This window comes from Tribolium madens, unplaced genomic scaffold (assembly GCF_015345945.1).
Source record: "Tribolium madens isolate multiple individuals breed KSU strain unplaced genomic scaffold, Tmad_KSU_1.1 Scaffold_19;HRSCAF=116;Tcas5.2_LG9, whole genome shotgun sequence".
In the NCBI taxonomy this organism is placed as follows: Eukaryota; Metazoa; Arthropoda; class Insecta; order Coleoptera; family Tenebrionidae; genus Tribolium; species Tribolium madens.
Genome location: NW_025400983.1, coordinates 17,313,097 through 17,327,469, shown reverse-complemented (window position 1 = coordinate 17,327,469; position 14,373 = coordinate 17,313,097). Strand labels below are relative to the sequence as shown.

Sequence of the window (14,373 nt, the reverse complement as noted above, 5' to 3'; positions counted from 1 at the left end):
TACTTAATTTTGTCGTCCCGTCTTGTAAAGCATACGGCAAATGTAGGCTTTCAATTAATTCGATAAGACTAGAGTTTGACAAAACCAAATGAATTTTCGAAAACAGCATTTGAAAGCTTATACTTTTCTTCGAGGAATGACATATTTTAAATACAAATTAGGTTTTACAAATGCAAAATAAATCGAGTTGAAAAACACCTAAAAAATACAGTCTTTGAACCGATCGTATTTGGAATTTTTTTCGAGACGATTTATGTGTAATATCAACTTTAAATTTATGTCATTCCCGTGTCCAAAGATTAAAGAATTTACTTAAAAAAAATTAAGTGGCTCAACATATGGATTTTGATTTCTTATCGAATTTTCTGAAGGCATGTCATTTCAGACGATTTTAGTGTCATTCGGCCTTAGTTTAGACTCATACTCCTTAGCTCGGACACATTTTATGTGCTTTTTGACGATTTATTAGTTCAGCAACTGTCTAATAGGGTCGCCCTATTCCATTATCAATAGAAATGTGGAAATAAAGGTAAGCCAATGCCGACTTGAAAAAATAGTTATCACGTCTAGCAACCATCGAGGACAGAATTATTTAGGAGTATTTAATTTTGTACATGTAAATAAGGTGCGTTGAAATGTGTTCTCTCACTTTAACACAGGGGAATAATTTAATGAGATAATTATGTTAGAGAACGCCTAATATAAAGGAGTAAACTATATTAAATTTAGATTATAGCATTAAGTTTAGTACCTACAGTATTTAATTCAAAATTATTTAAAAAAAATATGATAATAGTCACCAGACATTGATTTCTCCTAATTAATAAACATGAAAATGTATTTACATCGTAAAAATAATTTAAATTAATAATTAAATTAATAAGATAATAAATAGGATAAGTTGTCTTTTATGAGCTAAAGGCTTATCCGGAGTGCATCCGTCGTAATAAAAAATGGTTCCTAGACTTTTGGGTAGGCATATTGAGATTTTTATTCTGATTTTTTAGTTACACGTTTATAAGAAATGTTTATTAATATTTTTTTATATGGTGACAGTAGTTATTATGGAATGAGCAATCAGTGTCATAAAAAATAGAACTTTTTTCTATTTATCTAAATTTTATTGGGTGTTGAGCAAATCTATGATGACTATACAAAAATTTGTTCCAAAGAATGTAATTTGATTAAGACATATTTTATACTTATTGTCGGGATACAGATTGCAGTAAAAACGGTACTTGTGGTCAATGTTTTGCCTGAGATATCCCTACTTTAGTGGCCCGGGGTGCCACATAATGGAGACACTCGACACTCAATAAAATTTAAACCGTACTCGTTGATTTTAGAAATTCTTGTAAAAATATCGCTAGAAACAACCAAGTAAATATCAAGATACTTGTCTTTGTCGCACACTTGGTTTAACTCTGTCGTCCCCATTAGTCCTCTGGTTCAATTGTTTAAATTGATGTTGGCTGCTTATTGCCATTGAGTTTGTTTAATACGTACGAAGGTGGATTCCTATGCTGCATGCCTGACCCCCTTACAGTCGGTTTTGCAGTACGATATCGTGTACCTTTTTATTGCTTTTGTCTTTTATTACCGTTATGGGAGGACCACCGGCATGCTGGTTTTACAGGATGTTCTTCCGCATTAAAAATCTTCACACAAATGTTTCACTATGTCATAAGAAACTGCAGACTCCCCAATAGTTGCCACAATGTTTTCATGAATTTGAGTTGACGTCATGCCCTTTTTCTGGAGGTATTTTATTACGGGTCTTTATTCTACAGATTCCAATTATGGCACACAGTTAAAGAATTGGCCACAGCACAACAACGGTTTGAGATAGAAAGTAGATATGTTGTAGATATGATGTACAAGCATTGAAACATTAAGTAGAAAGAATGGCGATTTGCTCTGTCTGTCCCTCAAAGTCGATTCCGATTTCCACGTTTGGCATTCACAATGTCTTGAGCACTGACGTAGTTTCAAGAGAGCTGGTTGCTTTAACCTTTATATCATTTCTCTTGAACAAGGTATACTGCACGACATTCAGCCCTTGCTAGAATTCTTTTGGTCAGATAAGTTCATTCGAGTTCCTCACCTGACTTCGATTTCTGATAGTGCTAAAAATCGGGACGACACGTATAACTTGTCTTAATAAATGCTAATTGTTTGTTTCTTTTATCAAATAAATATCAAATAAATTTCTACATTATATTTTTCGGTTTAGAAAATTTAAAGTTATATTTTTGACATTGTGGTAATGGGCGGCATAAAAAAAATATGCCTCCAACCATAAACCCCAGCGATAGACTACAACTACAGCAGTTTCAACCTATTTGCTTTAAAAATACCTGAGTAAATCTAAATTACTGAATTATGAGTCGGTGCATAGTCCGATAAAGCAATAAACCTCCAGTTACTTTCTCAGAATTTATAATAACGTTTGATCCTAAAGTTTTGGGAATTCTTTAAGATAGTTTTTATTTGTACCAAATAGTGTTTAAACAGGTTGTTGCTAGAAGTAAAGTTTGACAATTGACTTGTTTATGTTATGGCAGTTTATTTGTTACGTTCGGGTTTTCTTATGTCTTATAAGCTAGACATTTGTTAAGGCATTTACAATCTAGTTGGGCGAATGCCTAAACGTGAAATTTCTGCAAAAACGTGAAATTTCTGCAATTTATAAAAAACAAAATATTTCTGTAACAACAATTTATCGGACCATAAAAGAATGTGAAGAAGGTATATAGTTGGTACCAACAATATTTGAGACTCATTATAGAATAAGACGATTACCCCCCACGGTGGTTCATGGGGCTTGCGGTAGAGATGCCATTACCAAATTTGCATTTCTTAGGACAGGCACGTTTCAAAGGTTTATAGGACGAGATGGTCCGTAACAGAAATTTGTTTTTGGGCTTTCATAAAAAAAATTAATTTCAATATTCAGCTATATTTTGAGATTGTTTCTTTATAAATATGCATTATAACTTTAATACTAAATTAATATATAAATTTCCAAATGCCTCCCACGAAAATTCTTGAATACGGCTCTTTTGTATATCTTTAGGGTAGTATCACCAGCAGTGAAAAATTATTACGGCCGACCGCAAGGCTGCTTAATCCTCAATAAACCTTTGCATACGTCAATCTCAAATATTCCTGGTAACGACTATACATGTGTTATGTGTCCAAAAGTCTTCGAGCCAGAATTTTGGGGGAAGAAAGAAGAAAAAAGTTGGAGTTTCAGATAAGTTTCTTAAGTTGAATTTTAGCTAATGAGGCAAAAAAATTCCAATATTTTTTTGTGTTGCTATGGTAATAATATTAAATACTAAATTCAGATTGGTTCTTCAATAGGGTCATGCAATTTTCAACTTAATTTTACATTCACCATTGTAAGGAATATAGCCCTATACGATATTTCGTTCATTTTTTTAATCTAATTTAATCTCTAATTTAATTCTAATCCAGTGTAATTTAACTTCATTAAAGATACAATATACAAGATGTCCTGAAAGTGGCGCACCTCTTTGAAAGGAAGTAATTGGGTAGTCCCCAAAGTACTGAAAAAAATTTTTCCCACGACCGTACACGAAAGTAACTGTTTCCATACAACAAATTACCTACGAAAGTTGACGATATCGAATTCTTTTAACGACACGGTGCCGATATGAAAATAACGTACTGAGGTTGTGCGGTTGGAGGAGATCTTTTTTTTGACATTTATTTACTTCATCGTACAAAATTGACGCATAGTTTTTCAAATTCAAACCATCGATAATTTTAAAGCTAAATCACCTTAATTAAGTAAGTACTTAATACACTAATAAACACCTAACTTATCACTGCCGATGTTAGATTTTTAACAGAAACATTAAATCGTTTCATTGAAAATGGTAGTGTTTTTTTTGTGGTGAGATTACGGAGGTCGTGGGAAAAATAGTGTGACTTTTTTAATAGTATATTACATAACTCGCTGGAAAGTATCTAACGCACTCGTGGGGCTCCCCACTTGTGCGTTATTTGTCACTTTCCGTGCTCGTTATGTAATATACTATTAAAAAATTCTATCTGTCAAAAATTTTTGACATTTTTCATTTTTTATGTCTATTTAATGATACTACTGATCTTGTATATGTTTTTTTGTAATTATTTAGTAAAGGTACAAAATTTTGCGAATAAAAGCCACAAATAACACTAAACAGAGTTACAGTTTAGCATACAGCTTTTTTGTTTCCTCTTCTAATAGCCTGTAGCAAAAAAACTTGGAAATTTCTTTTTTCAACAGAAATAAATAGTTAGCATTAAAATGCAAAATTTAAACTCTCATAACTTCGCAATTTTTATAGATAGTTTTTTTTTAACATTTTTCTTGTTGTCTAGGGAGTGTCACGGAGGTGAGCGACTTTTCGGACAGCTTGTAAGTTTTTTAATATATCTCTTAATTTATTATTTTGTTTGCTGAGTGCTGCGTTTCCAGTCACGTGGTAGTAAAGGTCATTATTCCGCTGGATGGCACCCATAAAAAAAACACGATCAGCTCTTTATCAATATACAGACTGCCGAGGTATAGGCAGCCAACCAAAAAAAAAGGAGAAATAGGTTATCAACTTTATTTATTAATAAATTAGGTTTATATGCGATTTTGCACTGTTTGTACTGTACAGGGTGTTTGCATCGAGAATTTGGTCAGGCTCATTATTTCTCGTGATTAATCCAGTATTATTCCGCATGTTTATATATTATTAATTAATGAAAACACTCCAAAACAGGAGTTCGACTTAACGTTATAAGATAATATTGTTTTAGTAAAATTTGCATATATAAGCAATAGCAAATTGCAAATTATTAGTAGTTGTTTTTGCTTTTTCGAACAAAATGTTGCGCTTTACATTCCTCTTATTCCCATTTCTCTTAAGTATCATTCCTCAGTGTTTAAGTCTTCAAGCTGGTTAAGTTAGGATTAATAAAATTTATATACTCATGTAACGTTTTATTGGTTTATTTTTAGATTATTTTTGGCGAGATTACACTAATGGTGAAGTGCCCCTTGATGCTGTAGTCGGAGGTAAACTTGCAAACGGTAAAAACGTTTATATTGGACAAGCATATATAGCTCATCAAGGTGAAGTAATCTGTGAAATTTTTGATGGAATAAAAAAAGTTTATGTTCCGGCGTTCCAAGATGTAGTACAAAAAATAGAGAAGAATGTAAAGGTAATATAATTGTAATGTAATATAATTATATTTTGATTATTCGTTTATTCACAATCGTAACGTAATAATTAAATTACTTTGTTTGTGGAAAGTTGGAAAGTATGACATTTCATCTTCAGGTAGCAGGTTCCGCTAGGGGATTCTAATCTTCTAAATTTTGTAACCGGTTTCTCTGCTTTTGTAATGTGTTCTTTTGATTCTAATCCTGTATCGAGAAAAAAATGTTCCTAGAAACTCTAAAGTAGGTGGTTTGGCTGTGTTTATTAGAATTACTTTTTGAGGTTAACTGAGTTTTTTGGAGATTTTTCAATTTTGATACGCATTGTTTTTCGATACCTTTGTTTTGTTTAAATTCATTTATGATTTTTACTATAATCCCAATATTTACATCAAATGTTGTCTCTACTGTGGACGTAATTCTAAATATAACAATATTAACTTCAGTCACTGCTTCAGTCTCTATCGTAGTAATACGCGTGATCATTAAGGACTGTTTAAGTTGGCAACAGATTTGAACGTATTTTTGTTAATAATTTGTAACACTGCAACCGGATACTGTTTTGCTTGACGTACAACCTCTCAAGATTCTTAAATTGTTCTTAATCAGAAGCATACTCCAGAATCCTCTAAAAATTAAAGTCAGTATTGCCAACAGATGCATTCATTCTTGATCACTTTGTAGTTATTTACAGTAAGAGTGAGGAAGGTGAAGCTTTCGTCCACGCGAATTCCAATTCGAGTGAACGAAAGCGACCTTACTTACTCTCGGGTGCTCTGGTTCGATACCTCCATAAGTAAGTGGATCTGTAACTTTGTATTCGAAATTATTGTATATTTTATTAAAAAAAATTAAATAAAAATAAATCACATAGTCGAGAGTAGAGTTCCTACATTTCAAAAATATATACATGGTGTTCGGTCCAAGTCGCCCCGGCTGATAACACTTAAACTTACTTCTTTTTTTCAAAAAGTAAATATTTAAGTAATAATATTCTTCTTGGCTTTCTTAATAAATGTATCAATTTTTTTAGCTCATCCGGTGTTGCCGGAAATGCTACCAAATTTAGTTTTTCAAATGGAACCCCTATGTGTTTTTTTTTCTCGAAACAATAATAATTGACATGAAAAATACGGTAAACCACTATTTATTACATTTTGCGTAACAAAATGCAATCAAAAGGAAATTGTTCGCGTAGAATGATTTTTCATTTTAAAGGAAAGGTGTGAATAAAAAATGCTTGGATACTGTTTAATTGTTGGTTTGACAAATTTAATTTGTCAGTTTATGAGCGAATTCTCTTATGGAAAATCTTGGATTTTCTTCGACTGATAACAAAACATTCAGATTTCTATTTTCTTGTTCTTCACTAAGAATCACAGGTTTTTTAGTTTTAAGAAGCGAACCTGTTAGTCTCAGTTATTTTTCAATTCGACTAAATTTCCAACGACTTGGGTGAACTCTATTTGGGTATTTTTCTCTATACTGTCTTTCAGCTTCCGCTCTATTTTTATTGCACTTAAAAAACACTTCAAGTTGATCTACCAATTCGTCGTAATTAATATCATCCATTATTAAAGATCTCAATAAGATTTATTGACAAAAGAGACTTTGTCAAACTAAAAATTAAACGGTATCCAAGCATATTGCTTTTTGCATAAATACCTTGACAAGTAAAATCCGCCTACGTTGCCAAATTTGCTAATAAAATTCTAAAATTTAAATTGTTTTTTGAGTGCATTATGTAAAGTAAAATGTAAAAAATAGTGGTTTACCGTATTTTTGATGCCAATTATTATTGTTTCGAGCAAAAAAAACATAGGTGTTCCATTTGTAAAATTAAATTTGATAGCTGTTTGAGTAAGAACTCGGGATTAAGTTCAATACTGGTTTATTATAAAAAATAATTTGAATATATACAAAATTTTCTTATAAACTAAAACAATTCATCTAAAACGGTGTTATTTCTAATTATAATTACTTCATTTAAACTTTTAAAACCTATTTGTTTTTGTTTACTTGGCGCTGATCAAGTGACCCAGTTAGGACATTTTGCTGATCTTTGTTGATGTCGTGGAACTGCCGGCATGGGTCACTCAACCGCTGCGACAACTTTCGTGAAAAATTCTTGATTTTAATTAGAATTTCTTTAAAAAATCCTGTTTAATCCCATGGTTAAACAGTAACATTTCCGGCTACACCGAATGTGCCAAAAAAATTTGATGCATTTACTAAGAAAGTCAGGAATGAATAGTATTATTTGAACATTTAGTTTTTGAAAAAAAAATAAATTTAGGTTTTATCGGCCGGGGCGACTTGGAAGACCCTGTATAGGAAGGAACTCTTGAGCATAGGAGGTGTTGCTGGGAAACTAAACAAAATACAACATAAACAAATTCTGTAACGTCAATCTCAGATTGTAACTTTTAGTTTGTACTCAATGTTAAAGAGTGCATTAATCAACTAATTTCAGTAGATAAAGTAGTCTTTTATCGTCTAGTGAAATGAAGTAATTTTTATCTACTGTTTATATTTTTGTACAAGAAATTTTGTTGGGTGAGTACAAAATAAAACGAAATATTATACACGACGATAAAGATTGTTTATTCTTCAACACTGTCAAAATTTACGGTTTTTCCTTCGACCATATATACGTATTAGATAGACACGCCATCCAGCGAGTTTGTTTTCAGTTTGTTTGAAGCCAACATGTATGGACAAGAGGAGTGAGGGGCAAGAGGATGCTTACTCTTCTTTACTCCTTGTTCAATGGCGGCTCGTAGGCAAGGGGCAGAAAATGAAAAATATTATAAGTTTCATAAATAATGTTTCTTGTTAAAACCTGTGGTATTTCGAGATTTTCAAACTACTTGACTCTTTTGGTGTGATCACTTAACAATCTACAATCATATCGCCCGAGTTACAATATAAAATAAATATTCAATGTAATATTGGAATATTAGAATACATTACGACGCCACTGGTGGTTCACATATTATGAATGAATTATGAGAAGGAGTTCTCTAAGGCTCAATTTCGCGTACCACTAGTCATTTCCCCTTGCCCCACCTGCACATGTTGGCTTCACAACAAATCAGAGTATGCCTGGTCTATCTATATATGGTCGAATGGTTTTTCTCCCGTGTAAGGAAGTTTTGACAACTGTTTGGCATTTCTCAATACGAAACATCAAATTATTTTTAACAGATTTAAAGCAACTTTAAGACTTGTTGAGTCTAATTCGAAGAATAAAATATTGTATTTAACTCGTTTGAGTGTAAATCGGACGCTTAAAAATTTAAATCCACTCGGTGAAATAATCCGTCCGATTTACACTCAAATTCGTAGATTAAGTAACTATTATCTACTCGTGAAAAAAAGTCGACTCGTGATTTTGTCACTCTTGTAAACTTAACCTTTTCACTCGTAAATAAACAATTTTTTTATCGTCTTGTATAATAATTATTGTGTTTATCTGTGGTGTTTATTTTATTAAAAATGGATGATGTTCCTGAGGATATCCTGGAAGAGGCAGATGCAGCGAAATATCGGCGGCTTACTTGTAAAACCTTCTAAGTCTGATTTTCAGTCATTTAAATTTAGAAGGATTTACAAGTAAGCCGACGAAATGCCGGGGGCGCAGCCTTGTGAGCCCCATTGGGGGAGCTCCCATATGCGTCGGCTTACTTGTAAAATCTTCTAAATCCCAGTGATTGAAAATCGGACTTAGAAGGTTTTACAAGTAAGCCGACTATATCAAATGTTGCCTGAAAAATCTAAATTACAAAAGACAGTGAGCGGAAAACGGTGAGCCAAAGTGGAGTGCGCGAAAGTGGAACCTTCACTCACGGGTAACCATGGAGATTGGTCACTTTCTAAGGCGGTATCGAATAAAGACAATAAAAGAGGAAACCGAAAATTATTTATTAACCCATGGCCCAGTTTAGAAACTATTTATTTTAGTTTTTAGCAGTTAACAATAAACATTGATTAATTTCACTCAAATCATTTCTCAGTGTATAGTTTATAGTTCCTAACATTTTTAATGTATCTTCATATCTATCTTCAAATTTTTTTCTTTCTTTTTTTTTTGGTCTCCGGGGCAAATAATTATTATGGTCTAATGTTTTATGTTGGGGTGGTCATAAAGTTATTAAAGAACCAAACCCATAAAATACTGTAAATACGGTATATCTTTCGACCGTCTTTACCTCGTTTTATTTGTTAACCGCGGCGCTTCGCGCCTTGGTCATCAAATTTTGCTTTGATAATGAAGCATCTCCCACCTCGGTATGTTATCTACTATTATTTTCTAGATACTTTGTGGTCCTCAACAAAATTTATATTGGGTTCCAACAGATTCTAAAAACGTACACACGCTACTGGTTAGTAATATTGGAGTGCGTGGTGGTCATGAAGATGGTAAAGGAGAAATAAACATTGGAAGAATAAATATTAACGGAGGCTCTAAAATTGGAAAAATTGATACGTATTTCAATACAGTTCCTATGTATTATAATAATAATTTAAGAGAAGAAAGCACTATGTCTTACGAAATTCTTTTGTACAAGAAACATAATGCGATACTTAACTAAAATAATTGCTAATAAGGAAATGTAAGTTAATAAACGTCGTACTAAGTATGTGGACTTGTGTTTTATTTCTAATTTGATTATTAATAATTAATACATTAGCTTTTCAGAAAACCGTTATAATACGTAAATTTATTGCCCTAATATTTAAAACTGAAAAATTGTTTGGTAAAAATATCTCAAGCATTAAGTATAAAAAGGGAACCTCAAGCAAAATTGTTTTCAGGGGCCTAACTGGTTCCGTTTTATTTAAGCTTCAAGCATCATTAGAGGCTATTTTGTAAATTAGGAAAATAATCTCTAATGATGTTTGAATAAAACGAAACAGGTTAGGTTGGCTTCTGAAAATATTTTTGCTTGGAGTAGATTCCTTTTTTATATATTTTTTTATATTATACAGGCTGTTACGGCTAAATTCCACATTAGAAGTATTGGGATCTAAAATTTTGTTTATAGCCATAATTGGTTATGTTCTGCCGAGGGTTCTGCTCAATGAGAATATTTTCTAGATGGTGGCGTGGTACTTCCTGTTACACCGGAAGTGGATATTAACTTCGTTATTTTAAACAGAAAGTTATGTTTTTTTATTATACCTGCATCATAATCCTAAATAATAACACGCTGCAGCGTGCGTAATTTGGCGTTTACAGCACGCTGAATTTTAAAGTTGTCTAGGTAGCAAGAAATAGTGAAATGTCTGGACCAATTACGACGTGAAAAAATGTGCTTAACAACGTAAACTAGTAACTGTCTCTACGAAAACGATTCACAAACAACCTTTCATAATTTTATTGTATAAATTCACATTTTTTTCAATGCTCATAAACGATCGTAAATGGGCAGGTATAATAAAAAATAGCGTATAACACTCTTTTATAAGCGCCTTTAAAACACTTACAACGTTAAAAGCACTCCGCGGACACGTCGTGCTCTTAAACCCGTCGTGCGTGTTTTAAATGCTTGCTTATAAACTAGAATTATAATATACTATTATTGCGTTTTTGGATTATTTAAGTGATTTTGAGAGAGTTTTTATCAGACTTTCCAATACCTAAATTTAATAACCGTTTTTGAAATATTTAGACTTTTTAAAAAAATTTTGGATTTGAATCTTCCTATTCAAAAATCGATAACTCTACCATTTTTTATTCTCTTGAAACCGTATTTGGGTATACGAGAGAGAAAGGTTAGATCTTTCCTTCATAATTAGAAAAATAATTAACAAATCGCCAAAATGTAAGGTTACGATTAGGAAATTTCAAATACCTTTAACTCAATTTTTCTAAATGAAACATCCGAATTTTTTCTTTATTAAATGGAGTAGAATTTAGTTTTGCTTAGATTTGTATTAACATTCCCTATACCTATGTTTGATAGTTTTCAAGTTATATGTAGTAACTTCTTTTGATATTGTGAGAAATTCATTAGCCATAGCTACTTTTGCATAGGTTGTCATAGAAATAAGAAAAAAATTGAATATCAAAGTTATTCAAATTAAAATTAAGTAAATAAATTTGATTTGTATTTACGTAAAGAGTAATAACACAATTGTGAAAAAAATCTGGGCGTTTTTTCATTGAGAAATATTTCCATGGCAAACTATGTGAAAACTACCATGGATAGTAATGAATTTCTTCCATTATAAAAAAAAGTCAAAACAACTTGGAAAACATTAAATGTAGGTATAGGGGATGTTGATACAGATCGATGCAGAATTAAATTCTCTTTCATTTAGTGAAGAAAAAATTGGGGCCTTCTATTTGAAAAAAATCAGTTACGGGTATTTGAAGTTTCCCAAACGTAACCTTATTTTGGAGGTTTGTTTAATTGTTGTTCCAATTATAAATACACGAAAGAAAAAATTTAACCTTTTTTTCATATGGCCAAATACGTTTTCAAAATAATTAAAAATGGTAGCGTTATCAATTTTTGAAGAGGCAGATGTAAATTAAAAAATTTTTTGAAAAGTTTAAATATTTCAAAAACGGTTATTAAATTTAGGTATAGGGAAGACTCTCTCAAAATCACTTAAGTAATCCAAATACGCAATAAAAACAACTTTCTATTTAAAATAAGTTAAGTTGATACTCATTTCCGGTGTAACCCGAAGTGCAGCCACGTTGAAAATATTTTTATTAGGCAGTATCTAAACGATTATGGCTATAATTAAAATTTTAGATATTTTACTGTCAATACCAATACTTCTAATGTGGGGTTTAGCCGGAACAGCCTGTATATAATCCAAGCACTTAATATTTGAAATATAGTAACACCTCCTTTAGCGGACATCTCTAAATAGCGGACACCTCTTAAAAACGGACATTTTTGAAGGAACGTAACTAATACATAGAAATGTAATGTAAAAAATCCTCTACAACGGACCATATGATTAGCGGACGCGGACAGTGAAATTTGCCCCAATTATCATAATGTCATATAAATTTACCTCCTACAACGGACAGACCGACAGAGCGGTTTACTCTAAAACAGATAATATAAGATTCAATGATTAAATTAATGAATTGCAGAATACAGAATTAAAGAAAAAACTTGTTTGTTACAGTAACAAACTCCTAAAACATAAAAAAAATAACTTTTGGTTTAAACAAACAAACAAAAATGAACGATGTTTTCAAATAAAAATGTTTTTTTCTATTTTTTTGTAATGCTTTTATAGTCCATAAAGAAGATGTATGCTTCACCCATCAACAGCAGACCTATTGTCTCAGAGTAAAAATTACACTAAACATTTTTTTTTAATTTAGCTAATAAATTATATTGTATGTTTTGCATAGAGTTCTGTTACGCAGTACTTACTTTTACTTCGACTTGAGTACAAAACACCAAATTTTGATTAAAACTTTAATTTCAAGTAATTTTCAACGTAACATATTTTAAATATGTAGCAGTGTGACTTACACTCCCTTTGATTAGTTTTTGATTGGTAGGTATTAGGTAACCACGTAAAGGCGTGGCATTAATCAAGTTATATTTTAAGAACTATAAGGTAGGAATAATTTTGTTTTTGTTATTTTCTTATTTTGAATAAAAAGCGTTTCAATTTTTTTATTAATTTTGCTCACCTCCCATTAAGGAACACCTCTTCACAACGGACAATTAAAGTTTCCCCATCGGTGTCCGTTGTTGAGAGGTTTTACTGTATTTATATTTTTATTATTACGATAATTATTACGTTGGTGAGTTAGATTTTTTTGGAGAATTGTAATAATAAATAATTTATTTTAGTGCAAACGTATCGAACATTTATGATTGGATGTGTACATTTTTGTGAAAATCATAAATCAATGGGATCCAAAGATTTGCATCAGTTTTTGGTAAACTCAATTTTGTTTATGGGAGAATGTTTATTGCAGATTGCAACCAAAAAGCTAAGAGTAATTACTTCTGCATTTGCTACATATTGTTTGTGGGTTTATGTAAGCGAATTAATAGTACATTACAAGCGAGATGGTAAATATGGCATTACCCCGAGTGCTTATGTATACGATCAATGCCATTACCACCGAGGTTTGTATGCTATTTTATTCACAATCACATTATTTTCAGTCAAAAATTTGGGTGAAATAAAATTCTAACAAAGGTAAGGTCCAAACGTGGTAGGCCATCCAAATGACGTTTGATTTTTGACATTTCAGAAATGTCAAAGAAAATATTGAAATAATGTGTAAATTTGATTTAAAGTCGTCGAAATGGAGCAATGTACTCTCCCAGAATTAAGAGAAACTGCTACAAAAGCAATTGAATACTAATTTAGCGAAATATTATGCGTAACTTGACAATTTGAAAGAAAAAATTTCCGGAATTGTTGTAATTTTAAGGTTGGCTATCGTGCATATTACCGCCCAAGAGAAGGAATATTATTACTCCTCATGAGATTTCATGATGTGTTTCCCACCCTTTAAAAGGTTATTAATCGGCATATTACATTAGTGATTGTGAATAAAATTTATTGCCGATCTGTATAAACTTTGCTTGTATCTTTTGCAAAAAAATTTTTTTTCTGTATAGACACCCTTGGACATTAGGTAGTGATGTCTGTCCTGAGGTATTCGATTACAAAGGCTTACATAAAGCGAACCAGCACACTAGAATAATAAAAGTCAGAAGTTTGACATCACAACATTAAAACATACCTATGATTTTTTAACAAAATTTCTAGGGACATAAACAAACAAAATTTGTGGCTATGGAGATAAGCTGCTCCAAATTTTTTGACCAAAATTTTGACTTGGTAAGTTCCATTTAAAAAAACGACTTATAAAACTTTTGAATTCGATTAGGGGAAAGTAGCCTTGTATTGTACTGGTGCTTTTTTACGCTGTTTACTCATAGAGAGAAAACCTCAAAACTGAAAAACTTCACCGTACAAAAATCCCTAAATAACAAGACGGCAGTGACGTTGCTGTAATAATTTTTTTCAAGTGCATTCAGTGTACATGTTCAACATTGACGATATTGAACTCATTAATTTTTTTCTTTTTTACTTAAAAAGACTTTGTTGTCAGAGCAGCTAAGAGGCTATCCAGCAAAGTTCAA

General features: G+C 31.7%; 1 protein-coding gene across 1 annotated transcript; it reads left to right on the top strand.

Annotated features, from left to right (window-relative positions):
- Positions 1-4,879: 4,879 nt before the first annotated feature.
- LOC123012118 lies at positions 4,880-9,819 on the top strand. The gene is made up of 3 exons (XM_044409930.1): positions 4,880-4,960; positions 5,021-5,226; positions 9,541-9,819. Exons 1-3 carry the CDS (start codon positions 4,888-4,890, stop codon positions 9,817-9,819), a joined length of 558 nt encoding a protein of 185 aa, XP_044265865.1. The 5' UTR covers positions 4,880-4,887.
- The last annotated feature ends 4,554 nt before the right edge of the window (positions 9,820-14,373 follow it).

Excerpts from the sequence above, each read along its gene's own strand:
- LOC123012118 (XM_044409930.1), top strand. The coding sequence starts at position 4,888 with ATGTTGCGCTTTACATTCCTCTTATTCCCATTTCTCTTAAGTATCATT. Across the intron at positions 4,961-5,020 it reads GTGTTTAAGTCTTCAAGCTG|ATTATTTTTGGCGAGATTAC; the intron begins GTTAAGTTAGGA and ends GTTTATTTTTAG. Across the intron at positions 5,227-9,540 it reads AAATAGAGAAGAATGTAAAG|ATACTTTGTGGTCCTCAACA; the intron begins GTAATATAATTG and ends ATTATTTTCTAG.